The sequence below is a fragment of the Balaenoptera borealis genome, assembly GCF_965194805.1.
Source record: "Balaenoptera borealis genome assembly, chromosome: 16".
NCBI classification, from domain to species: domain Eukaryota; kingdom Metazoa; phylum Chordata; class Mammalia; order Artiodactyla; family Balaenopteridae; genus Balaenoptera; species Balaenoptera borealis.
In genome coordinates this window covers 53,637,919-53,664,474 of record NC_138872.1, presented here as the reverse complement: position 1 = coordinate 53,664,474, position 26,556 = coordinate 53,637,919, and the positions used below count along the sequence as shown (strand labels likewise).

Below are 26,556 nucleotides of genomic sequence, written 5' to 3'. Positions count from 1 at the left end.
TTATTTACATTGTTGTGAAACAGATCTCCAGAACTGAAACTCTACACCCACTGAACAACTTCTCTTTGGCCCCTACCCCAGCCTCTTGTAATCATTTTACTTTCCATATCTATGAATTTGACTACTTTAAATACCTCATATAAATGGAATCATACATTATTTGTCCTTCTGTAAATGGTTTATTTCATTTAGCATAATGTCCTTAAGGTTCATTCATACTGTAGCATGTGACAGGGTTTCCTTTTTCAGACTGAAAAATATTTCATTGAATGTGTATACCATGTTTTGTTTTGTTTTTTGGCTGTGTTGGGTCTTTGTTGCTGTGCACTGGCTTTCTCTAGTTGCAGCGAGCAGGGGCTACTCTTTGTTGCGGTGTATGGGCTTCTCATTGTGGTGGCTTTTCTTGTTGCGGAGCACAGGCTTCAGTAGTTGCAACACGCAGGCTCAGTAGTTGTAGCACACGGGCCCTAGAGCGTGTGGGCTTCACTAGTTGTGGCTCTTGGGCTCTAGAGTGCAGGCTCAGTAGTTGTGGCGCACGGGCTTAGTTGCTCCGTGGCATGTGGGATCTTCCTGGACCAGGGATCGAACCCGTGTCCCCTGCATTGGCAGGCGGATTCTTAACCACTGTACCACCAGGGAAGTCCCATGTTTTGTTTATCCATTCATCTGTCAGTGGACACTTGGGTTGCCTCTGTGTCTTGGCTATCGTGAATAATGCTGCTGCGAACATGGGTGTGCAAATATTTCTTTGTGACCCTGTTTTCAGTTCTTTTGGGTTTATACCCAGAATTGCTGGATCATATGATAATTCTATTTTTAATTTTTTGAGGAACTGCTAGACTGTTTTCCATAGCATCTGTACCATTTTATGTTCCCACCAACATGCACAAGGATTCCAACTTTCCACATCCTCACCAACACTTGTTATATTCTAGATTTTTTAATAGTAGCCATTCTGTCGGGTGTGAGGTGATATCTTACTATAATTTTCATTTGCATTTTTCTGAGGATTAGTGATGTTAAACATCTTTTCACATGCTTGTTGGCCATTTGTGTATCTATGGGAAAATGTCTATTCAAGTTCTTTGCTCATTTTTAGTTGGTTTATTTGATTTTTCGTTTTTGAGTAATATGAGTTCTTTATATGCTCTGGATATTTATTCCTTATAAGATAGATGATGTGAAAATATATTCTCCCATTCTATAGGTTGTCTTTTTACTCTGTTGTGTCCTTGGATAAACAAAAGTTAAGTTTTACGTAGTCTCATTTGTCTATTTTTGCTTTTCTCTGTGCTTTGCTATCGTATTTAAGAAATCATTACCGGGCTTCCCTGGTGGCACAGTGGTTAAGAATCCTCCTGCCAATGCAGAGGACACGGGTTTGAGCACTGGTCTGGGAAGATCCCACATGCCACAGAGCAGCTAAGCCCGTGTGCCACAACTACTGAGCCTGTGCTCCAGAGCCTGCGAGCCACAACTCCTGAAGCCTGGGCGCCTAGAGCCCGTGCTCTGCAACAAGAGAAGCCACCACAATGAGAAACCCACGTACCACAACTAACTAGAGAATGCCTGTGCACAGCAACAAAGACCCAACGCAGCCAAAAATAAATAAATAAAATAAATAAATTTAAAAAAAAAAAAGAAAGAAATCATTACCAAATTCAAAGTCATGAAGTTTTTCCCCTATGTTTTCTTCTTGGAGTTTTATGGTTTGGGGTCTGAGCTATTTATTTTTTTATCGCTGAACAATATTCCATTGTATGAATGTACCACAGTTTATTTATTCATTCACTTATTGAGGAACTTCTTGGCTGCTTCCAGTTTTTTGCAACTATGATAAAACTGCTATAAACATTTATGTGGCTATAAGTTTTTAACTTATTTGGGTAAATACTTAGGATATTAGGTAAATACAGTTGCTGGATCATGTAGTAAGAGTTTTTTTTTTTTTTTTTTTAAAGCTTTGTAAGAAACTGCCAAACTGTATTCTAAAAGTGGCCTTAATCATTTTGCATTCCCACCAGAAGTGTGAATGAGAGTTCCTGTTGCTCCACATCCTCACCAGCATTTGGTGTTGTCAGTTTTTTGAAATTTAGCCATTCTAGTAGGTTTGTAGTGGTAGCTTATTGTTGTTTTAATTTACAGTTCCTTAATGAGATACAGTGTTAAGCATCTTTTCATGTTTTCATTTTTCATCTGTGTATCTTTTTTGGTGAAGTGTCCATTCTGGTCTCTTGCCTATTTTTTAATTTTTTTTTTTTAGTTTTAAGTGTTCTTTGTGTTTTTTGGATATAAGTTCTTTCTCAGATATGTGCTTTGCAAATGTTTTCTCCCAGTCTGTGGCATGTCTTTTTATTTTCTTAACAGTGTCTTTTGCAGACCAGTAGTTTATAATTTTAATGAAGTCCAATTTATCAGTTTTTTCTTTCATAGGTCACACTTTTGTTATTGTATCTAATAGGTCATTGCCAAACCCAAGGTCACCTAGGTTTTCTCATATGCTATCTTCTAGAGGTTTTATAATAAAGGTTTGTGTTTTTATGTTTAAGACTATGATCCATTTTTAGTTGATTTTTGTGAAAGATGTAAAGTCTATGTCTAGATTCATTTCTTTGCATGTGGATGCCCAGTTGTTCCAGCACCATTTGTTGAAAAGACTGTCTTTGCTCCATTGTATTGCCTTTGCTCCCTTGTCGAAGATCAGCTGGCTGTAGTTAAGGGGGTCTCTCTCTGGGCTCTCTGTTCTGTTCCATTGATCTATTTGTTTATCCTTGTGCAGATCCACACCGTCCTGATTACAGTAGCTTTAGAATATAGCTGGGAAGCAGCAGTCCTCCACCTTTGTTCTTCTCCTTTACTTTGTGTTGACCATTCTGAGTCTTTTGCCTCTCCACATAAGTTTCATAATCAGTTTGTCGATATTCACAAAACTTGTTGGGATGTTCATTGGGATTGTATTGAATCTATAAGTCAAGTTGGGAAGAACTGATATCTTGACAATATTGAGTATTCCTAACTGTGAACATGGAATATCTCTCCATTTGTTTGGTTCTGTGATTTCTTTCAGCGGTTTTGTAGTATTCCTCATGTAGATCTTATACGTATTTTGTTAGTTTTTTTTTTTTTTTTTTTTTTTTGGCTGTGCCGTGTGGCATGCGGGGTCTTAAGTTCCCTGACCAGGGATTGAACCTGCGCCCCCTGCAGTGGAAGCATGGAGTCTTAACCACTGGACCACCAGGGAAGTCCCATTTTGTTACATTTCTAGCTAAGTATTTCAGTTTTGGGGGGTGCTGATGTAAATGGTATTGTGTTTTTAATTTCAAATTCCAATTGTTCATTGCTGGTTGATTGTTTTTTGAAATAAGAAAATATGAATCTGTGCTGATCGGAAAAAAGTGGAGCCGTGCTAAGATATAAAAAGGAAAAGCTGATCACCCCTCACCTGCCTCACCCCTGGTGCCAGCATTAAAACACGGCCCGTGCCTGTCAAGACCTTTCTCCTTACTCAGCAGACTTGCAAAACATACAAGAATGTGGTCAGACAAATGGAGTTTTTTACTTTTACCACAGTAGAATCACACCACACTGCGTAACTCTGCATCTTCCTTTTTGCAGTTAACAATTTATCATGGCCAAGCCTGTAAATAGTCAACGGATACAGATTCTGCCTCCTCTCCCCCAGTTCTTTATGTATGTACATTTGTGTACACTTTCACACTCACACATGCAGAGAGATTATTCCACAGAAAGAAAGCTGTTTATATAAGATATGGGTATTTTGTTTTGGTTTTTTTTTTTTTTCTTTTTTCGTCTGTTCCCATCCCCACCCTCAGTCAGGTATTCTGAACCAGTAACTGCGTGCTGAGTGATGGATGGATGTGCAAGCTTGCCGTCCTGGTTAGACGCCAAGTTAAGTGTAGAAATGATGTTGTCCTGTGAGCCCCTCTAGGCTGGGCTGAGCACACGTATAGCAGCTGGTAACCTAGAGTTTGGTTCTGGTCCTCAGTTTCTCCATCTGTGAAGGGGTCATGGTGATAGCGTGGCTTCATAACGTGGTTGGAAAGATAGGGTGAGATCATGAGTGTCACATAGTAGGTGCTCAGGAAATGTGAACTCTTGTCACAGTCTTTGTTGTGGGTGACTGGGGCTGGAAAGGGGGCCTGCCCCCTGCTGTGAGAAGGAGGAACTGGGCTGGGGAGGGGTTGCCTGGTGCCTGATGCTCAACCTGTGTACTGGGTGTGGGACCATCAGAGCCTAGGGATGGGGGAGATAGGCCCCCCTCCCAGAGGACCTCCCCGGCCTAATTGTGCTGTTTTCTCCTCTCTGCTTTTCCAGGACAAGCAGTTGCGCATCTTCGACCCCAGAGCCAAGCCCGAGGCCTCCCAGGTGAGTTGTGTGGGCAGCGGAGCTGGATTAAGGCCCCAGCGGCTCCAGCAGACGCGGGCAAGGGCAGCTCAGCCTCTGGCACACAGATTCTGCCACGCCCCGTGCCCCTGGCCGAGGCTTGGCGGGTACGCGGGGGTCACCTGGGAGGTGGCTCGAGGCTCTTTCTGGGAAGCGTGTTCTGGGTCTTGGGAGGATCCAGCTTTGATCACAGGGTGGGGGCAGCCAGGCCGCCCACAGGCCTTCGGCGGAAGCATCCTGTGGCTTCAAGAAGCTAATTTGAGATTCCAACTTCCTCTCCTTTGAAACCCTCATCCCTACCCACCTTTCCTGGTACGGTCAGCGGAGGCCAGCCACAGAGGAGCCAAGAAGACCCAGCCCCCACCCTCTGCACCCCTCCAGGCCCTGGTGCTGGGGGGCCTGCCTGATCTGTGGGCCCTGGGCGCTGAGCGGGTTCGGTTTGTGTCTGGCTGTGCATGGGTGCATGTGGCCCTTCGAGTTCCAAACGAGGAGGCCAGGCGATGGGTTCATGCTGCAGGCATTGAGCCACTGGGGACTCGTTCATTCATTTGAGAACAACTTGGTGCCAGGCACAGAATGTTCTGTGGTGAACGAGACAGACACGGACAATTGCTGGGGGGCTCCGCTTGCTGGAATGATTTAGTGCTTCCCTGAGGAGCTGGTTTGCGGCTGAGGCCTGAGTGCTGCCGTGGACGGCCTGGGGCGGGCTGAGCTTGTCCTAGGAGCCTGAGTCAGGGGCTTGTCACCTGTGCTTTGGGAGCCATTAGGGTTATAAGCCAACAATGAAATGAGCGGATTTACATTTTTAAAAATTATTCTAGAAGCTGAGGAGCCTTCTTTCCTGAGGAAGGTGCAGTTCAGGGTTCTGCTGCTAGCTCGTGCGCAGAGCTCCCCAGCGAGGCCCCAGGCCCAGCAGAGATGCCTCATCTCCATTTCTAGGACTTGTTCCCCACCCGGGGTCAAGGGTAATCCACCAGTCTAAACCCAAGCAGCAGTAACACACACACACACACACACACACACACACACACACACACACACTCCACCAGTCTAAACCCAAGCAGCAGTAACACACACACACACACACACACACACACACACACACACACACACACTCCACCAGTCTAAACCCAAGCAGCAGTAACACACACACACACACACACACACACACACACACACTCTCACTCTCTCTCTCTCTCTCTCTCTCTCTCTCTCTCTCTCTCTCTCTCTCTCTCTCTCTCTCCCCTTCATACAGCCAACTGCAGCTCTTTCCCAGGGCAGTGCAGTCAGCTCCACCTCTGACTGGCCGAAGACCAAGAGGAGGCCCCATCCTGGCAGGTGAACCAAGCCCAGCAGAAGTGGCTTTAGCTCCACCCTGGCCCTGCTTCCTCGAGGCTGGGTCTTGGTTCCTTGGTCTCGTCGCCCCTTGGCTGTGGTGGAGCTGTGTGAGCCTCAGGGCAGCGTGAGCAGTGGGCCTCACTGTAGCTTTCTGTGCTAAATAACCTTTAGTCTTTGCCTGGAAAGGGGCCCCAGGCTCAGCTCGAGGAGGGAGACTGAGGCCCTCTCCCCGCAGCTTTCTCAGGTCACTCTCTCCTCCCCAGGGTCCAGGCCACAGCGCCCGGCACCTCCATTCCTGCCCCAGCTGGGCAGTGCCTCTGGCCAGCTCATCCAGCTGAACCCTTTCCTCCTTTCTCTCCTCCTCCTCCAGCAACGGGGGGCAGTCATGGTGCTGAGGTAGAGATGCAGTGGCTGCCGTCCAAGGGCTCCAAGTTCAGAGAAGAGGGAGGGAGCCCCTCTGAAGGGGGTTTCTGGGCCGAGGAGACCCGGGAAGAGCGTGGGTGGCTCCCACCCGCTCCTAGCTCCTGGGACCGTGCCTGTGCTTGGCCGCTTGTGCGGGGGCAGCAGGACCTGGAATGCTGCCCTCTGCCTGGCCCTGCCCCCCACTTCCGCCAGGGCATCTGGCCCACACCTGGCTTCTATTAAGAAAACTGCTGCTGGCAGCCAGGGTCGGTGTGAGCCGAGGGGCCAGCTCAGGGGAGAGGCCTTCTGGGAGTGCCTTCTCCTGAGATCCTCCTTCCCCAGTGGAGGGGGTACTGGTGGGGGTTGGGGAAGAAGGCACTGCCCTCCCTCCAGCTTCTGCCCTCCCTGCCCCACTGGCTGTCTCCATGGCCTGGAGGATGGGCAGGGAGGCCTGGGGAGTTCTCCCTCCACTGTCTTTTTTGGGCCCTGCCTCTGGAGACTGGAGCTTGGAGCAGGGGATGCTTGGGCGGCTCCCTCCTGTTCACACCCTCTGCTTTGTTTTTAGGTTGCATTTATGATGGGTTATTATGTCCCAGGCTCTTGGCACGCATAACCTCCTTCCACTCTCCTGACCGTCCTGTAAAGTCAGTCCTTTGGTCATTTTTTCCCCAGGGTTACACAGCTGAGTGGCAGAGCCAGGTTCGGTCCATCTGACTCCGGAGCCCCAGCCCTCTCCTGCCCCTTCACTGTGCCAGAGCCCCAGTGGGGGTGGCCGAGGCCCTGAAGCCATGGCCGTGCCAGGGAAGTAGAAGCCACAGCTGAGGGGGTACCCAGGGCTGGTGAGCTTCGACAGGCTGGTCCAGGGCAGGAGGGGGCCAGAGAACCTCTGGCGTGGACAGGCGGAACTGCTCCTTCCGACCACCCCCTGTGTCAGGCAGGCCTGGGGGGCCAGCATCTGCAGCCCAGGACTGAGCCTGGCTGAGGAGGGGTGTGGGTGAGTGATGGGGGTCTTACCACCGGAGAAGGTCCCCTCACCCTAGGAAGGAGCCCAGGGCCGCTCTTCCAGTCGCCCTGCCCCACACAGGAAGCGTTGCTGTGGCGACAGAGAGGGGGATTTGGCTTTACTGCAGCTGGAATGCTGGGTATGCGCCTGCTCCTGGCGCCCCTGTACTGGGCAGGCGCGGCCTGGCCTCAGCCTCTCCTGTTCTCTCCTTGGGGCCAGGTGTGGGGGAGACATGGGGGTACCGAGGGGCTTCTCCACAAGCAGGACACCTAGCTGCCTGTAAGAGGGAAACCCCAAGGCCTGGCCTGCAGGCTCGGGATCACCATCAGCGGCTTCCTACGACAGGGCTCAGGTTTGGGTGGCAGGGTGCCTAGGTCCCAAATGCAGCCTCCCCTCTACCCCAGGAGAATGAGAATCCGGGGATTTGGCGGGAGGGCTCCTCTTCCCCGAGTCCCACTGAGGTCAGCAAAGAACTTGCCATTTTTGAAACTGAAAGTCACTCCAGTGATCTGGGGATAGAGGATTGGGGAGGGGGTCCTTGGCCTTCCCTCCAAGTTGCTGGGGCTTCCTCTGGCCCCGGGACAGACTGAGCTGGGTGTGCCCATGGTGGGTGCACTGGGCTCAGCCTAAGCTCTGACCTCGTCTCCACTTCCTGGGTGCCGTGTCCTCTGAGACCCGAGGCGAGAGTGGAGAGCTGTGGGGCGAGCAGGACTCGCCAGCCCACAATGCCCTGACCAGCGCTGCCTGGTTCCCCCAGTGTGAGCTCGTCCAGGGAGGATTGCTGGAGACCCAAGGTGCCTGGGGGCAGCTAGCATCTTGGGCTCCTCCTGGTCTGGGCTCTGCTGCCTTCTGGCTGTGCCTGTCTCCTCGCCTGTCCTCCATCTGCTCCTCTTGTGCAGACAGAGAACAGTAACGGTTGGTGCAGGTGGCTGTCCTGCTGGGTGACTTGGGGCAGATGGCTTCCTCTCTCTGGGCCTCTGGTTTCTCTGTGTGTGAAATAGGAAGGTGGAGACACGGGCCAAGGAATGTTCCATCCAAACCTGTGCCTCTGGATGAAAAACGCTCCCTCGCTGTCCACAGGCCCCGTAGACCCTGCACCGCCTCCTCCTCTCCCCCGACCCTGCTGCCAGCTGTGCCGGCCTCTTCGCTCTCTGAGACCCTGACTCTTCACAGATGCTGGTCCCCACCGCTGGCTCACACCTGCCAATCCTTCACATCTTAAGTGTTACCTTAAATCCACTGCCCTCAATTATACTCTATTGTACCCTGTTACCATGCTTCTAAAAAATGCACATTGATGTGTGCCGGACACAAGCCTGAGCGCATCACCCTCCACAGTGGGTCCGTCATGGTGCTCTTTGTGTGGGTCAGGACACTGAGGCACATCCTGGGACGAGGCTGTTGGCGGCTTGGCTTTCACCCAGCCAGTCTGACTCCAAAGCTTGCGCCCCTAACCCCCCACTTACAGCAACTCGCTGACATAGTTATTTCTGTTTGGTTCACATCTGCCTTTCAACCTGCACGTTCTATGAGTTTGCATACCCTTTCTGTTTTGTTGACCATGTCCCCAGTGCCTAGTGTCATGTGCAGCTCGCATATTCATATTATGAAAGAACAAGTGAGTGAGCAGCCCTGCTTCACCCAGGACGTGACCGTCCATCTGAGATGTGTCTGGCCCCACCGCCAGCTCCCAGCACAGTACCTGGCCAGGAGGAGGCGTGCACGACTATTGAATGAATGAATGGTGTGCTAATGTGGTGCGAGCCGTCTGGTGCTCCTTACGTGGGATGTTTGCACACCGATGAGAGGGCGAGAGCCCATGTGACACTTCTGATTGACCCTGGGGTGTTGGTGGCGGAGCTGACCCTTGCCCTGACCCCACAGCCCCTCTTGCGTAAAGAGAGGGATGTTGGGCCCAAGTTCTCAGGCTCCAGCCCTGACTTCCTGTGCCGACTACAGCCGGGTGGGAAGGAAGCAGTGAGAAAAGCCCCTTGAACGACATGGAGCCGTTTCCGATGGTCTCCCACGCTGGGGTCGGCTTCCGCGGGCTGGGGAGGGGGCGCAGGGCCAGCTCCTCACAGCCGCCTGCCTCCCTCATTCATTCCCAAGGAGATCGTGGGAAGCTGGGAGGAAGCTGGCCACAGTTTGGGGTGAGCTAATTTTGGTAACAGGGTCTTTGGTCTCAGGCTCCAGGGGCCAGGGTGACTGGGAGGGAGCTGTTTGCATTTCCTCTGGCCCCCTCAGCTCCCCCCTGCTTGGGCCCGGGGGACAGGGCCGCCTGCGGTTTGAACTCGTCTCTCCTCCCTGGGGCCCAGGAAACCTTCCTTCTGGCAGCTCCAGCACCACGGGAGGGCCAAGAGGGGCACTCTTCTGCCCTCTCCAGGGACTGTTCCCCGTGCTTGGCACCAGGCCCTCTCCCCGGCCCCCTGGCAGTGTCAAGAGGCAGCAGTAATACTCATAATCCCTCGATTTGCACGGCGCTTTGTGGCCGGCCTGTTCCTATCACATGTGGTCTCAGTTGATCCTCGCGACAGTCCTGGGAAGTAGGCAGCCCAGGCCACGAGCAAGGACAGTGAAGTTCCGAGAGGGCGCTGGGGTCCTCAGAGCCCGAGGATGGTGACCAGCAGCCAAGTGCCTCCCCCCGGACACCTGCAGAGGCAAGGATGTGCCGCCGTCCTGAGCCCCATCACCGCGGCAAGAGGGGCCTGGCCATGAGCAGAGCAGCCTGACAGGCCCCTTACAAGGAGGGAGACTGAGCCCAAGCTCGGTGGCCAAGTAGGCCCTCTGGGTGCAGAGCTGGCCCCAGCTGGCCCCTCCTGCCCTCTGGAGGGCTCTCAGGTGGGTGGCCCCCCTGAGGAGGCCCCCAAGGCTCAACTCAGTGCCATCTTTTTCCTCCTCCAGAGCACGTGGGCCCATGAGAACAACAGGGATGGCCGGCTGGTGTGGACAGGCACCCAGGAGCACCTTGTGTCCACTGGCTTCAACAAGGTAGGGCTCCTCCCGGAGGAGTAGGGCATCCACACCAAGAGGGCGGGGACGAGGCCCACTGGGAGGCGGGGGCTGCGGCCAGCTCCAGACCCATCCATATACGGCCCTGTGTGCAGCCGGGTCTCAGAGCCCCAGGGGACCAACGGCTGCTGAAAACTGGCAGATTCCATCTGCAATAGCTAAGCCTGACCCTGGGAACTGCGGTGGGCCCCCCCAGGGACCAGAGTCCACAGAGGGAACCGCCCCTTGTCCCTTGTCACCTAAGGGTTCTTAAAGGGGCAGGACACGAAAACCCAAACTCTCCCTCCCTGGCATGACTCACCGCCCCACCCCCCACCCCCCGAATGCTCTGCTCTGGGGCAAGTGCTCCTGTGCCAGGCTGTGTCCTTAGTCCCTGGGTTCCGGGCTGGGCCCCTCTGAGTCCCTCTGTGCCCCCTCCCTGCAGATGCGTGAGCGTGAAGTGAAGCTCTGGGACACCCGGCTCTTTTCCAGCGCCTGCACCTCCCTCACCCTGGACACCTCTCCCAGGTAGGAGTGGCTGGTGTGCTGGGATGGCTGGGGGCGTTGAGGACCCAGTGATGTCTGTAAGTGCACGCTGCTGGTTGTGGGGCAGGCTTCTGCCCGGGGGCTCGTGCTGGTGTGTTTTGGCATTTGGGGAGGGGATTGTGACTCAGCGGTGCGGGGACAGGGGGTCTGGGGATGCGCCTGATTTTGCTGTGAGTGTTCTGGTGGAGCCGAAGACTGAAGAAACTGAGGCTCCGATCATGAGGTGGCCGCGGGGTGACGTGGGGTCAGGTGGGCTGGCAGGTCTGGAGGCTCCAGTGCAGGACCGAGGCAGGCCTCGGACCCGCAGTTTCTGTGAGACCTCAGCCCTGGCCGCATGCTTGTCACTGGTGGTCCTGGGCGGGTTGGGGGGTGCAGGCAGCCTGGAGGTGCAAGTGCACCTCGTCCTTCCACCCTCCTGGAAGCGTGTGCAAGAGGGTTTATGGTGGTGCCCCATGGGGTCCTGGCCCAGCCAGCTCTGTGCAGGGACAACCCACGCACCAGGAGGCCCGCTGAGGAGATGAGGTACAGGAGGCTGGAGGACCAGCCCGGCTGGTGCAGGAGGCGGTGGGACCTGGTCCCTGTTCAGCTGTGACTCTCGGGGCGGCTTGCTGAACCCCCCACCCAGGCAGGGACCTAGGAGGTCAGAGCCAGGATGGGGCCTTGGTCCTTGGATATCCATTCAGCCCCTTCCTCTTCCGTTTTACAACTAGGGAAACTGAGTCATAGAGGGCGTGGTGACCTGTCCAGGCTCTGGGAGCAGTGAGGGCCGTGTCTGGGGCATGCAGGGCTGAGTGCCGTAAGAGCTCCTGCCAGGGCGACCCTGCTGAGAGCCCCCAGAGAAGGGGAAACCGTCAGGATGGCACTCCCATCCTGTCTCACAACCCAGGGAAAGGCTGGGGAGCTGGAAAGGCCCAATTTGCAGATGAGGGAGGCAAGGCTGAGTGAGATCCCATACCAGTAGGTGTGAGGTCTCTGCCTGCTCTTGGCCCTGGGAATGCAGCGGGATGTTACCAGAGCACCCCTGCGCTGGAGGAATCAGGGCCCCCAGGCCTTCTGGCTTCATGTCCAGCAACCCCTCCCCCAGCCCTCATGCTGCACTGATATCTTGTCCTCCACGCCTACCCAGGCCAGACAGCCCCTTCCTTATGGGGCCCCCCAGCAGAGGGAGGGAACTGGCCCAGCCTGGAAAAGGGAGCCAGCACTACCATCAAGTGCTCCTCTCCCCACCACTTCCTGCCTTCCAGGCTCCGCCCCGGTCTGTGCCGGCACCCGCCCCCCCACCCCGAGGAGCAGCCCCCGCCCAGCCCCAGTGTGGCCCCTGGGGGAGTTAACGATGCCCAGACCCCGTGGTGCCACTGGCCAAGGCTGACCCTGTAATTATAGCAGTTAAGAATAGCCTTGCAGGGCCAGCGAGGCCTGGAATTTCTCAAATCACTCCCAGATGGGCGGCCAGGCCAGTATCCCGCCCCCTTCATCCCCCAGTCCTGGCCACTGCCCCACTGGGCCCACGCCCTTGGCAAAGGAGCTGGGACTCTCCAGCCCTCTACAAAGCTGGTGGACGCCAGGGATGCGTGCCAGCCTCCAGGCTGGCCTGAGAAGTGGTGGGTCCCCTACCCCCAGGCTCCCCAGAAGCCAGAACCCCTCAGGAGCCCCCTGGGGTGTTGGGGGCTGCTGAGTGAACTGGACTGAAGGTAGGAAGGGTGCAGGGTGTCAGCTGCGGGCACGGCATGGGTCTCCACCGCACCCGCTCAGTTTCTTTTCTATTTTACAGATTTTCCATCTCCATTTGGGCAGAACAGTATGAGCTCTTATAAGAGCTATAGGGGGCCAGGGGTCAGGCACATGCCCCTCCCCATCCTCTCCCAGGGAGGACCCAGGGCCCCACCCTCCCAGGGGCCTCTGTCTCTGCTCCCATCACAACCCAGAGAAAGGCTGGGGAGCTGGAAAGGCCCAATTTGCAGATGAGGGAGGCAAGGCTGAGTGAGATCCCATACCAGTAGGGAGAGGATGGGCCCTCCTGCCCTTCCCCTGCTCATCTGTGTTGTTTGTGGAGTGTACCTCCCCACGTGGGAAGCGCAGGGCAGCAGGTCCTATCTGTAAAGCTGGGCTCGGGCGGCAGGTCCACAGATGGCTGCCCCGTACTTCTCGCGCTGGGTGGAGGTGGGGGGTTACCGGCAGGGCCTGGGCTAATGGAGCAGCTCATTCTCCGGTCCGGGAGGCGCAGAAACACCACCTGTCTCGGGTGCCCTGCTCCTGGGCTGGGTGAATGGTCAACAGTATCGGCCCTGAGCTGAAGGCAGATGGAGATTTTTCTCCACATGTTACCAAAGAATAAAAGCTGAAGCCGGAAAAATCGATCTTCTGTTGAGGTCGCCCTGGCAGCAAGCCTCACAGGGTGCAGGCTGGGAGTCTGCTCTGCTTCTTCACATTGAGGTGTCCACCTCTGGCCAGAGGCACCGGCCCTGCATCCCAGCGAGTTCCCTGGAGGTTGGGAGCCCCCTCCCTGCCTGCCTTCTGCGGCTCTCAGTAGCCCCTCCCCTCTCCTGGAGGGCCAAGCCCTCCCCCCAAGGCTGGTACCCCCACCTCCTGGGCCAGGGAGCAGGTGTTGGGATCCGTCCCTGCCTGCTGTGAGCAAGCTGCTGTCTCACCGTTCCCGGCCTGTGATTCTCTTCTGTAGAGGGATTGCTGGACGTGAAATGGGAGCATGTGTAGCCCATGTGGCACAGGGCCTGTGGCAGTGAGGACCCAGCAGTTGGGGGCTGGTGTTTCCCCACAGCAGGATCACCCTGGGTAGTGGCTGTATCTTGGCTCGGTCCCCCACTCATTCCCTGGCCCTCTCTTCGTCCCCCGGCCCCTCATCTGATGGGATGCCCGAAGACCTTTTCTGGGAGGGCTGGCGTGAGTGCTCAGGCCCCTTTCTGTGGGCCCCACCACTCACCCCGCCCCTGCGGCCCCACTAGCCAGGTTTAGCTTTGCAGCGAAAACATTCATTCAGCAGCCACTGTGTTTAGCAGCAGCCCATAGGCCCACAATGGCCCCTTTGACGGGGCCGCCGAAGGGGACGGCAGGCCTCGCCAGAGCCATTCCCCTAATGGGACCCAGGCCACAGGAAATCCACCTGGGCTGCTGCCTCCGCTGCCTCAGGAAGAAGGGGCCCCACCCAGGCCCGCTGCCACCACTCTCTGCCCATCACGACCCACCTCCTCCCTTCTCATGCCAGAACCCTCAGCAGCCGATAATTGAATCCAGAGCCTCGTGTGGCTGGGCCTGACTCTGCACTGACATCAACGCCCAGAACCGCAGGGCCTGCTCCCCAGGCCTGGCTGGGCTGCCTCCTTCCCGCCAGGGTGAGGCTGGGGACCAGGGGCCATGACCCATGCAGGGAGATGGGCATGGGGCCGCAGGGAGGCTCGCTCTAGCCTTTGCAGGGCCTCTCTATGGCCCCAGGGTCACCTCCCTTCCTGCCAGAGGGTAATAGGAAAAGGTGCTGGGCGCGTGTGTCTGTCACTGTTCCTAAGCTCCCAGCACCTGGTCCAGGCCAGGGCTGTGCATAGCATCGCTGGGGGCCCTGCCCCCACCTTGGCCTGTGGCTTCCTGGAAAAGACTCCCTCTTCCGGGGTTTCTGGAAAGCCTGGGTACTTTACTCAAGTGCAGAGAGTAAAGGGGCATCACAGGGCCACCTGCCCCTAACAGCCCTGGCTCGGTCCCTGCCTCCTCACCCAGCAAAGAGTTCCTGCCATTCAGGATCTGTGCTGCTCCTCTACCAAGGCCCCTTCTCTGTAGCTAGAGCAGGAGGCTGGGAGCAAGGTCTCCCAGCCTGAGCCCATGCAGAGGGGCAACAGGACTGCAGGAAGGGCTGGGCCATGTGTGCCACCTGGTCCAGGACCATCCACGAGGGCCTGGCAGGACATGGCTCAAGGCACCTCCTCCACAGAGGAAGGCAGGCGGTGAACTGCTCATCAGACCCATCTCTGAGGAGGGACCCTTGGGGGTCGTCTTGGCTTGCATCTGCCACGAGCATCTCCCCAGCCTCTCCCAGGAGCCCTGCAGCTCCTGCTGGCAGAAGACTGGGCCTGGGAAGGGTAAGGCTGCTCTAACCGTTCCTCTGCCCGGAGGTTGAAGTGGCCCCTTTCCTATCCCTGCTCCCTCCTGGTTCCCAGTCTCACTGGGAGGCTGGTCCGGGCACCTCAGTCGAGCAGACTGAGCAGACACAACCCAGGGCAGGACAGCCTAGGGCATGCTGACTAGGGCCTGGTGCCCGCTGGGGAGAGGGGTCCCTGCCCCCAGCTTCCCCACAGAGAGGGCTGTCCCTCTAGGCTGACCCTGCGAGCCCCCACCCTCCCTCCGTCCAGCCCAGGTACCCTGGGGCCATGCCTGAGAAACATGCTTGTTTCTTTTCATCTTTTATTTTTCTTACAAAAGGCTTTCATATCATCATTTGTCTTACAAAAACCAAAGTCCTTGTCTCTGAGTTTGAAAAACATTTTCCCAGAATAAATGGGAAAGGATCTTTTATAAATATATTTTAAAAAACAAAAGCAAAACTTGTTCCTAAAGCATCTTTCTTTCCAGTTTCTTTTGTTCCTTCACTTTCTGGGGTTGAGGCAGGGTCACCCACCCCATCCCCAGTCCCACTCTCCCTCTGCTCTCTTTTCTGGGGGCTTCCTTCACTGGCCCCCAGAGTCTCCTTGGGGTGGGGGGCTTGGCAGCCCCGGGCCTGTGTTACCAGCACACGGCAGGGCCCGCCCCACCCCAGAGGTTGCATGTTGCAGAAGACGGGGCCGACGCCATCCTCTAGGCACTCGGGCAGGGGGGACCTTAGAGGTTATCACCTGGGTCCCAGCTTCTTACGGATGAGGACACCAAGGTCCAGAGAGGGGCAGGGACTTGCTGTGGTCACACAGCCCCGGTCCTGACATGTCCTCATCGTACGGATCTGAGAACTTCCTTGATCTGGCAGCAGGAGGGCCCTGGCCAGTCCCAGTGGGGCCGAGAGCCTGGCCTCGGCCGTCCATCACTCCCAGGCTTAGATGTAGGGCTTAGCTGGGAGGGGCCCCTGGGGGCCGGGCCCCGAGTAGCCCATGAGCGGCACCTCACACTCAGGCCCACCAGGCGGGGCCTCCCCACCACCCTCAGTTGCCTTGGGGCCTGGCTCCAAGGGGGCCTTCACCCCCTCCAGCTCCAGGGGCCCGGCCCCTGGCCCCACCTGCCCTTTGCCCTGAGCCACAGCTGCCGCGGCCCGCCCCCGCCGCACACAGAAGGCCGCCCCCACGGCAGCCAGCACGGCCAGGAGCACGGCAGCCAGGGCGGGCGCAATCAGGAGTGGCAGGTTGCCCTCTCGGGCCTGGGTGACTGGGGCGTGGTTAGAGCGGACTGCCGGGGGCGTGCGGGCCTCCCCACAGGCCTCCTCGCTCTCAGGCACCCTCCCGGCCCCCAGGGGCCGGACGCAGATGGAGTAGGTGGCATTGGGCCGCAGCTGGGTGACCGTGTACTCTGCGAGTGAGGCGGGCAGCCGCAGCGTCACCGGCCGTTTGTCGGGACCCGACAGGTTGCGGTAGGTGAGGCGTAGGCTCCTGAGCTGCACGGTGCTGCCCTGCAGGTAGCGCTGCAGTCCCACCCGCAGGGAGGTGGGGCTGGCGGGCTCAATGCCGAGGGGCAGGGGCTGGGGTGGCCGCATGGTGGCCGGGGCAGGGCTGGGCCTCGGCCCTGGCCTCACCCGGCTCTCACAGTACAGGCCCGTGAAGCCCTCAGGACACAGGCACTCCAGGTGGCCCCGCGCCCCCAGGTGGCAGGTGCCCCCACTGAGGCAGATGGACGCCGGGCAGTCCCGGGGCTGGGGGGCAGGACCCATGGTGGGCGGGGCAGGGGGCGGTCGGCTCAGGGCTTCAGTGGTCGGCTCCGTGGGGCTGAGCCAGGTGGGAGCCATGCTGGAAGGTGGGGCTGTGGGCGCCCACACCGTGGGCCTCATGGTGGGCACCGTGGCCGTGGTGGTGGTGGCCGGGCAGCCAAAGTCGGCGTAGTCAAGGTCCAGGAGCAGCCGGCCGGCGTTCTTGGGTGGAAAGTGGCAGCGTGTCTCCTCGGGGCTGGCCAGTGCCACGCGGCTCTCCCGCACCCAGGGGCCGAACCAGCTCAGGGGGCACACGCAGTTGAAGGGGTTGCGGGCAGCCGCCAGGAGCCGCAGGCGGGGGAAGAGAACCGAGAGCTCATGCGGCAGGGCCTGCAGGCTCAGGTTGCTCAGGTCCAGCTCCTGCAGGGCTGCCAGGCCGGCCAGGTCCTCGGGCCGCAGCTGGGCGATGCGGGTGTTGCCCGCCAGCCGCAGGCGCGTCAGGCCCCGCAGGCCCCAGATGGCGGGCGGCACGAGCTCCAGCTGGTTGTCGGCCACGTCCAGGTCGTGGAGGTTGCGCAGGCGGCCAAAGAGCCCCTCGTCCAGCCGCTGCAGCCCCAGGCCGGCCAGCCGCAGCGCCTCCACGTTGGCGGTGTCCAGGATGCCGGGCTCCAGGGCTGGGAGGCTGTTGTGGCTGAGGTCGAGCAGCAGCAGGCGTGGCAGGCGCAGCGGGGGCAGCGCCCGCAGCTCGTTGTCCTGCAGCTTGAGCTCCAGTAGGTGGTCGAGCGCATCGAAGGCACCGGGCTGGATGTGGCGGATGCGGTTCTTGCCCAGGTAGAGGCGCTCCAGGTGCCGCAGGCCGCAGAAGGTCTCGTTGGTGATTTCCCGAAGCCTATTGGCAGTCAGGTCCAGGTTGCTGAGGTTGACCAGTGGCTGGAAGACCCCACCGGGCAGGCTGGCAATCTGGTTCTGTGACAGGTCGAGGAGCTGCAGGCCCGGCAGGCCGGCAAAGCTGCCCGCGTCGAGTGTGGTGATGCCATTCTCAAAGACGTACAGGCCCACTGTGTCGGGCGGCACGTCGAGAGGCACGGTAGTCCCCTGGCGGGCGGTGCAGAAGACTGTCTGTGGCTGGTTGCACTGGCAGCCGGTTGGGCAGCCCTGCACCTTGGGCTCCAGGGCCGGCAGCAGCAGCAGCAGTGACAGCAACAGGGGCGGGGGTGTCTTGGAGCGCATCTTCTGGTCCCTGGGAGCAGAGAGGAAAGCGGGAGACCGTGAGTCAGGGGCCCCAGGGGACAGCCACTCCAGGAAGGACCGGGAAGGGAATTCCCAGCCCCCTTTACTCCCCGCCCCCAAACCCAACAGCATACAGTAGTTATGAGTCAGGTCCCCAGTGCCCTGGCCGGGTTCCTGTCCCTGCCCCGTCACTTCTTCGCTATGTGACTTTGAGCAATCACATGACCTTGTTATGATATCAGTTGCTACTTCCTGCGCTGACACCAGGGTTTGGTGGGCTGATGCACACAGAGGGGGGCCTGGCCCCCAAACACTCAGTGACCACAAATAACCCCCTTCTCCTTAACTCCAGCCCTTTGGCTTCTCTATGGCTCAGAGAGAACACATGGTCAAAAAACATCAGACTCTGTGCCCTCCCCCTAAACCACCCCAAAAATCTCTGCTGAGGTGGACAGGGGAGGAGGGAGAATGGTGGGTTCTGGAGCGGCAGCCCCTCCCACAGCATCTGGGAGAGACCAGGCAGGCAGGCGGCCGAGCATGTAAGTAGAGAAGCTGCCTGCCCTGGGCCACCGGCCGCTGCCGCCGCACTCTGAGTCCTCCGAGTGAGGAGAGACCACAGTGGGAAGACTTCACGGGGAAACTCTGGGATCGGTGTTTTTCCACTTGTGAAGTCAGACCTGCCTAGGACATGGCCAGCAGGAGAGTCCCCTGGGGAGGCAGAGGAGGGCTGGAGCCCTTGGCAGGTGTCCCCCTGTGGGAAGGGGGGAGGTAGGGAACCTTGGTCTTCAGATCCCCCATCTCTGAGCCACGATGAAAGAACTAGAGGTGAGGGGGCCCCAGCCTCCCTGGGCTGACCCAGGTCTCAGGTTGGGGGGCACTGGTTGTGTGGTGGCCCCGGAGGCAGTGTCAAGCCTGGAAACGCTCCGCAGATCGGATCCTCTATCATTTCTTGGGATCCACTCTAGGCCAAGCCCTGAGCAGCAGCCCTTCCCACGTGCCCGCAGCACCGAACGTCTACGGTCTCCCCCAGCAGCCACTCCAGGTGGAAGCTGTTCTCCTCACTCCCGGATGACAGGAGAAGAGGCTCCTGGAGGTGCAGTGACTTGCTGCCTTTGCACTGCCGGGAAATCTGAGCCACAGCCCAGGTCCTTAACCACGTCCAGGTGTGGCTGGGCCTGCCCTCCTGATGTGGGGCCCAGTCCTGCCCAGGTGGGGGTGGCTCCCCAAGCCGCTCCAGGCTCCCACTCGTAGCTGGAACTGCCCGAGACAGGATGTGGCCACAGCATGGGCCCCCCTTCACTCAGGCTCCTGCGGGGAGCCCGGGGGCCACCCCAGCAGCGGTCCCCACACTCTGGTTCCCTAAAGTCCCTGAGAGGCCGGCATGCCTCCCCTCCAGGTGCCTCCTACTCACACAAGGGCCTTTTGTGCTGGGGCTCAGCCTCCCCTTCCCCCACGCTGGCCAGCCATCCAGCCACACAGGTAGCGTGACCCCCTACCCAGCCCATGTTCTGCCCAATGCCGTCCATCGGGCTGCCCCTCCCCAGGGATGTGGGCTCCTGGAACGTGAGGCGGAGGAGGGGCAGGTGGTCCCCAGGAGGCCACTATGGTGTTGGGCCAGCTCTGAGTAAAAGCCCATCACCAGGTTGGGCCTGCGTAGGCACTGCCCACCTGCAGGGTCCCCTCTGCCCCTCACTAGTTAACACTGATGACTGCCCGTCAGAGGCCAGCTAGGGGGGCCTTCCCTGACCCCAGCCAGTGCCACCTCCTCTGCTCTTTAGATTCTGCTGTACCCTCCCTGAGGGGAGGCCCTGTCTGTTTTTGCTCCCTGTATCCCACAGCCCATCTTTGCTGAGTGAATGGTGGAGGAGCATCTTGCACTCAGCCTCAGATGAACCTCAGCCAGAACCCGGGAGGCCTCGTGTGCCCCCGGCCCTGCCGGCGCCGTTCCCAGGGGGACTGTGTGTGCCGTACCTGGCCTCCTTCCCTGTGGGGACCCGCTCCACCCTCCCTGACTCAGAAGGCGGTGGGTATGGCCTGGCCTCCAGATGTGGGCTGTGAGCGACCCCCACCCCCTCATGCACGTGGTGGGTGAGCTGCCTCCCCCTGAGTTAGCCCTCCTGGCGGGGGTGGGGGTGGTGGGCAGGGTCAGGAAGGGCGCAGCCAGGCTCTGGGGTGGGAGGGGACCTTACACTTGGCCAGCCTGGCCACCCCTACAGCTTCAGCTCCCCTGGGCCTTATAAAAGATCACAGTTAAAAGCTCACACTCCAGTCAGGCAGCCCTGGGCCAGGGTCACCCGAACTGTGAGGCCACAGACAGCTGCTTTCTCTCAGTTTCCTCATCTGTCCACCTGGGCATTCCAGAATGGACACCTCCCAGGATTGGGAGCACTTAGCTCTGAGGAGCCAAGTGTGTGGTCCTTGGGGGCCTGGGATGCATACTGGGGGGTGTTTCCCATTCTGCATTGAGGAGGGGACCAGCATGGGCTCTGAGCTTCACCTGTAGTCTGCTGACCCTTTAATCAGTAAAGTCATCATGGGGGAGGGAGGCAGGAACACCGGGGGTCTGTCTGGCCGCAGAGGCAATCTGGGTAAGCTGATGGAGAGTGGGGGCTGGGTCAGAACAAGAGCAGCTGGCATTCTGGGCTGGGGAGACCCCAGTAGGCAGCAGCTACCCTGCTTCCACAGGAAGTCCACAGGATGCAGGGATGAGTGCCTCTGCCTGAGCCCCATTCCACCCATCCAGCAAGGAGCTGGCACTGGGGCTTGGGAAAATGGCAAGCTGTGGGCTGTCAGCTCCGGGGGGGCTCTGCCACCAAGAACAGATCAGAGAGACCCCAGAGGGCAATGACTGACTGGAGGGGGCCGGTGACAGGGCAGCAGGAGACCAGCTCTGCCCCTAAATAGCTTCCCAGATCCCTTATCACCTGTGGGCTTTTTTTCTTAGCAGCCCTGCTTCACCTTCTGGAGTTGTTCTGAGCACCCAGGGTTGTGGTTCTGTGTTGTTCTGTTTGTTTTAAAATGGGGAAGTTCTTTTAACAAGTTCTGGGAGCGATTCCGCCTGTCTGGGTGCGTGCTGGTGTGTGTGTGCATTGGGGGTGGGAGTGTCTCGTTGGGGTCATGGCTGCCCTGGCCCTTGCAATTTCAGCAGCCCTGAAGGACCAGGGGCCTGGGCTTTGATATCTGATCTGCTGACTCGAGGCAGGGAGGTGGGCCCTTTCCCTCTGCAAAGGGTGTGGGGAGAGTTCTGGAGGTAGCCCTGGGATTTGAGGGTGGGGGGGGCGGTGGAGGCAGGAGGGCAGAGTGTCCAGGGCCTCCCCTCCACTTGGACTCGCCTTGGCCTGGCCCCACCACGAGGGCCCTCCAGGGGACAGTGCTGGGATGGGGCTTTGGGGTCTGACTGCCTGCGTTCGCAGCCTGGCTGCACGACAGCCTGGCCACAGCCCTTCGCCTCAGTTCCCATCTGTGAAGTGGGGGAGGCTGGGTACAGCGCCTGAGTCTCAGGGCTTGGTTAGTTTGTATTTGGAGGACATTCTAGGTGGTCAGTAAACACTACCTACTGAGGGTGTCACCCATAACACCTGAGTCTTGCCCTCCACATGCATGGGGTGAGGATGCCATGGTGTGAGAGGGGCTTCACGCAGATTTAGGCACAGACAGGAGGCCCCTGGGCCCAGGGTGAGGCCTCTACGCAAAGGCTGCCCTCCATCCTCAGGCGTGGAAGAACAGGAGAAGCTAGAGAGAGCAGCCTGGGGGGTGGGAGGAAGGTGCCTTTAGTTTTAGAAGGGGGTGGGGGGAAGTGAGCTGTCCTTTGGCCGGCAGTTCAGCATGTGACGGGGGACGAGGGGGAGCACAAGGAGGGGCTCTGTGAGTAAGGACATCATCATTTCAGCTCTCAGGGGGACCCAGAGTGTCCCCACCCACGCCCAAGTGTGGGACACCTTGGAGGCACCCACTCATAGGCCCTGGGTCAGGCAGGGACTGGCGAGTGAGTGGAACTCGGGCCTTCGGGTGACCACATGAGACCTCAGGCTGGAGCATCTCCTGTGCCTGGCCCGTGGGGAACAGGAATGGGCAGACAGAAGCAGGCACACGTCCCTTTCCGTACCCGATGCTGCGGAGTGGGTACAGGGGTCTGGGGCTGCAGATCTGACCCCACGGCTCTGGGCCTCTGGCTCCCAGTGCCGGCCCGCCAGGGTGAAGCACTGCCGGCCAGGCCTGGCAGCAGCCCAGCCCAGGAGTCTGCCAACCCCCCAGGCAGGCGGGACCATGCCAGCAGCCAGGACAGTTGGCTCCAGTTTCGCTGACGTGTCTGAGGAGGCTCCGGGCCCGGGCTGGGTCCACCAGTCTCCCCATCCCTGGGGAGAAGCAGCCCTTGGCCCAGCAGGTTGGGGTCTCTATCCTGGGCCCTCATGGAAGGGGCCGAGGGGGCTGAGCCTCAGGTCCTCGGAGATAGCCCTCTTGGGGGGTGGTCCTAGCCCTGCCCTTTGATTAAGCCCTGCCCTTTGACTGGTGGTGGGGGTACCCACCAGTCTTGGCGTCTCTGCTTTACTTACTCCATCACCACCCCCAGCTGGTTCTACTCACGCTATGGATAAGTCTTGACACTCCACACCACGACCTCATCCGGGCTTCCCTTCCGTCTCCCACCTATAGGGCTTCTCAACCCCAGCTGCACATCAAAAGCACCAAGAAGCTTTAGAAAGTTCCTAATGCTCACGCCGCACCTTCCCCCGGCCAATTAAATAAGAATTTCTGGGGTGAGACCCAGGCAAGGTTGTGTTTTAGAGAAGCTCCTTGGGTGGGTCTCCCATATAGCTAAGCCTCAGATCCTGGGGCAGAATATTGCAAAGGGGGATAGTCTGTATGTCAGCCTGTCTCCCTGTCCAGGGAAGAGTCTAGATCCCTGAGCAGGTATGGCCAGCTGGCAGCACCAGAAGAGCAGGAGCTGGACCTCCTCCCCCTTCCCCACTCCATGGCAGGAGCTGCCTGGCCCCAGGTGGGTGTCTTCTGTGGCACTGTGGGTGACTTGGCAGCTGCTAGACCTGTCAGCCCAGGGCAGGGAGGCCAGTGACTAAGGCCAGTTCCTGGCTCAAGTGAGCCCTCAGGGTGGCAGGACGTGCCTTCTCAGTCAGCAGAGGTGCCACTCTGCTGGAAGAGGATACCTGCTGCCCCGGGAGCTATGTGGTGGCTGCGGCCCAACTTGAAATGGGCTGGTCCAGATGCCACCGTCAGCACGTGCAGGTGTGATGCCACTGGGGCTGGGCTCAGACATGGGGCTTGCTCGCTGCCCTGTCCCCACCCAGGGCCAAGCACCCATCAACTAAGGCCCTAACTCTGCAATTAACCCTGAATTTGCCAGAGGAAGACCTTAGTCACCAAGGGAGGCCGCCAGCCCCAAGCCGGCTGGGCACAGGCTGTCTGGGGCCTAGACAGGGTCTGAGAAGGAGGTAGCCCCAGAGGGGTCTTGCCCTTCTCATTCCATCACGCCCAGGGTTCTCGGTTACCTTGCAGCGAAGGAGGCCCTTCCTGGGGCCTGTGAGCTGATCGGTGGGCAGGTGGGGTTGATTAGGGGAGCCACAAGCCTGCCTCTCACCTCTCACTGCTGCCCACCCAGGCCCAGGGCCAGGGGGGGCCCCAGTGGCCACCCCAGCCTCAGCCTCTTCTCAGTGCAGGCTAGCTCTCTCCTTCCTCCTTAATTAAATCTCTCAGGCAGCCTCCGAGGAATGTGAGAGCCTTATTGCGTTCCCCGGGAGGAGACGGGTGGGGGCCCTTCCCCACCTTGGAGAAGAACTGGCCCCTCGCCTGTTCCCACCCCCCAATCCTAAGGTGGCCCAAGGGAGTCTGCTCCAGCCTCCTCGTACCCAGGGAGGGTGGAATGAGGAAAAGCGGGGGAGGCCGGCGGGTCTGGCCGGCCAGGCGGCCCAGCCAGCTGAGGAAAAGCAATCCGGCTGACTCTGGAATGTGGAAACTGATAAAAGGAAGAAGGCTGAGCCCCCGCCCACCCTCAGCACACCCCTGCCCGCCCCCAAACACAGCCCTGCTCTGGTCACGCGCGCGCAGACACATGCCCACGCCAGACACACGCCCACTGGGCTGTGCTTTGAGACACACACGCATACACACGCCCTCCCCCTTCTCCAAGAACTCTCAAATTCCACAGCAGTGAGGGGAGCTGGTTTTCTTGGCAGTGCAGAGCCTTGGGCTCCCTGGCCCAGGGAGGGGACTCTGAGGGGGGCTCCGGGAGGGATCACTAACCCTGTTAAGTGGCATTGCTGTCCTTCCCATGAGCTCAGGGCCTGCCAGTGGTCAGGGATGCTTCTGTGGGCAGAGGCTCACCCAGCCTTCTCTCTGGTCACCAGGGGAACTGGCTGGCTGGCCTACTGAGGTGGCAGCTGCCTCCAGGGCCCAGCTGAGACCCTGCTGTCCTGATCCCAGGAGCTGCTACCCACTTAAAAGCCCCCACAAGGACTCAACTCTCTTCACCTGGGACTTGTCCTAGCTCACCCAGGACTGTAGTGGAGGTGTCAGGAATGGGAGCCAGGAGCTGGACGCATCTCCTGCCCAGGGCATCTCCCTGGGGGCATTTGCCAGAGGGGGACTGCCTGGGGAGAGCACTGGTCTGGGCACTGTCTGAGGGGCTTCTCATGTTGAACACCTCCCTCCTCCTCCATGTCCAGGGTCTGGAGAGAGTGGTGCCATTCCAGCAAATGACCTGGGACACCAGCCCCCACCTGCCCACTGGTCCCAGGTAGTTGTTTCACTGAAACATGAGGCCAGGGGAGGTGGGGACAGGCAGTGCCCGGGCCCCCAGCCTGGCACGTGTGTGCTCATCCTCCCTCCCTGGGCCCGGGAGAGGCCAGATAATGGTCTGGAGGGAATCCAGCTGGGCTGCTCATTACCAGAGCCCTCTTCCTGCCTCTGACACTCTGTTTACAGAAGCTCCAGGGGCTGATTCCCCTGGGAGAAGACAGACTCAGGGGACTACTCTCCCATCCCCCACACTGCCTGCCTTAGCCCTGCTGGACCTTGCCAACAGCTGGGCCCATACTGGACGTCATGGCCCACTGGGCCTGCTGGTCCCCCTTGGAGGTCACCCACCCAGCCACCCCTCTTTGCCCCCAACGCCCAAAGTCCAGCCTAGTGGGAAGGGACCTTGAGGTTTAGTTCAGTCCCCCAGCCCTAGAAGCTCTTGGTCTGGGGAGGGGGCTCTGGGTCCTGGTGCCACGCTCCAGAGCCTCACCTGCCCTTGGTGCAGAAGGCAAGCAGAGGGACCCTCAGGGCCACTTCCTCCTTCCCACCTTTCACACTCCAGCCCTTGGCCCCAGCGGGAGAGGTAGTCAGCTACCCTGGTGTGGTAATCGTTAACAAATGGGGGTGAGGCAGAATGGCTGGCACCAATCATCTGGCCTGCCAGTGACCACAGGGGACCTCAGCAGCCCTCAGGCTGCAGTGTTGCCAGCCCAGGGACACAAAAGACTAGGCTGGCTCCAGGCCATTGGGTTCACAGCCTGAGCAAAGCCCCTTCCCTGGCAGGGGCAGAGATGGGGCACCCTGATACCTGGAGTACAACCCAGTCAGCCAAGGTCCGTACCCCATTTCAAGGGCTGCATGCCTGTGGGCCCCTTGCTCTGCCCTGAGTGACAGGAGCCCTCAGGACGGACCCCAGGCCGTCGATCTGCACAGGGGGACAGGGGTTGGGGGTATTCATGCCCAGAACCAGTGTCACTCCAGGAGGTAAAAGTAACCCAAGACTGTGGCTTGGCCATCCCCTCAAAGGGGTTTGTTTCATAAAACTGGTCATGCCGGAGGGCCCAGCCGTGGGAGGAGGGAGGGGGTGTTTATTTTGTCTGCTTGCAGCCCCGCGGGCCGGTGAGCCGCGTACTCGCGCGTGCGCGCACCCCGGCCGTGGAGCTGTCGGAGCCTGAGGACTGCCAGATAAGGGGGCGGGCCGGGGGCGCACGGTGCCCGCCCGCCGTGCGTCCCCGAGTTGGCCCAGGTGATCGTGCAGGACTGGGGGCCGCGTGCCCGCCCTGAGTGCGTGTGCGCGCGGCGGAGGTCGGGGGGGGTCCGCGCGCGTGATCGGCGCGTGTGCACAGCCCGTCCCCTGTTCCCTCCCGCAGCCCCCCAGCCCGGTAGACACTCACCGGGCGGCGGCGGCGGCGGCGGCGGGAGCCGGGCGGGACGGGCCGCGGCCTCAGTGCTTCCTGGCCCGGAGGCCGGAGGGGTCCTGCGTCCTGAGGTCTTGAGGTGCCGAGGCAGCCGCGTCCGCGTCTCCCCGCCCCAAGGCTCGGGCTGCGGAGTCGGCTCGCGGGAGGCGGGTTCTGTCTTAAGAGTCTGGGGGCGGGGACGCCATGGGCGGGGGGCGGGGCTGTTCCCTATTGGCCGAGGCGGGGCCGACGGAGGCCCGCCGCCCCTCTCGGCTGAAAGGGTCATTCGTCCAAGCAGCCTGGTCCTCAACCCGCCAACTCCCGACCAGGAGGGCAAGAGAGACCTTGCTTGGCTCCGTCGGGAGTCAGGAGTCCCGTGGTCCAGTCTGGTCTGCCACTAGTTTGTAATATGACCCTGGCAGATCCCTTTTTCCCTGTGAAAAAGCGAGTGAATAATGAGTGAGACCAAGCATCCCAAACCTGGATGCCTGTGACATACCAGGCAGGTGATAAAAACTCGAGGAACGGACCCCAGAGCCTGTGGAGACCGGGGGAGGGGAGACTGGTGTAAGACTCAGCCGCTATGACCTGTCCCAGTCTGCCAGAGCTTCAGGTTTTTCAGGAGAAACTGGAAATACGGATTTTTTATGTGAAATCTCTCCGTGTTGTTG

The 26,556-nt window shown here is 59.0% G+C and overlaps 2 protein-coding genes across 5 annotated transcripts in view; one reads left to right on the top strand and one right to left on the bottom strand.

Moving 5' to 3' along the window:
- The window catches only part of LOC309614152 (mitochondrial import inner membrane translocase subunit TIM16), a 67,387-nt gene that overhangs the window by 18,595 nt on the left and 22,236 nt on the right, over positions 1 to 26,556 (top strand). For all 4 annotated transcript variants that reach the window (XR_014236046.1, XR_014236047.1, XM_082362072.1 and 1 more), the window contains exons 7-9: positions 4,336 to 4,386; positions 10,049 to 10,135; positions 10,581 to 10,663. Coding sequence is in view for 2 of the 4 variants with exons in the window: in XM_082362072.1 (XP_082218198.1) it covers positions 4,336 to 4,386; positions 10,049 to 10,135; positions 10,581 to 10,663 (221 nt within the window). In the remaining 2 variants the exon portion in view is untranslated. The remainder of the gene's footprint in view (positions 1 to 4,335; positions 4,387 to 10,048; positions 10,136 to 10,580; positions 10,664 to 26,556) is intronic.
- VASN (vasorin) lies at positions 15,069 to 26,061 on the bottom strand. The gene is made up of 2 exons (XM_082362112.1): positions 25,883 to 26,061; positions 15,069 to 17,748 (listed from the first exon to the last, which is right to left on the bottom strand). Exon 2 carries the CDS (start codon positions 17,736 to 17,738, stop codon positions 15,708 to 15,710), a length of 2,031 nt encoding a protein of 676 aa, XP_082218238.1. The 5' UTR covers positions 17,739 to 17,748; positions 25,883 to 26,061; the 3' UTR covers positions 15,069 to 15,707.

Coding starts and splice junctions, on each gene's coding strand:
- VASN (XM_082362112.1), bottom strand. CDS start 17,738: ATGCGCTCCAAGACACCCCCGCCCCTGTTGCTGTCACTGCTGCTGCTG.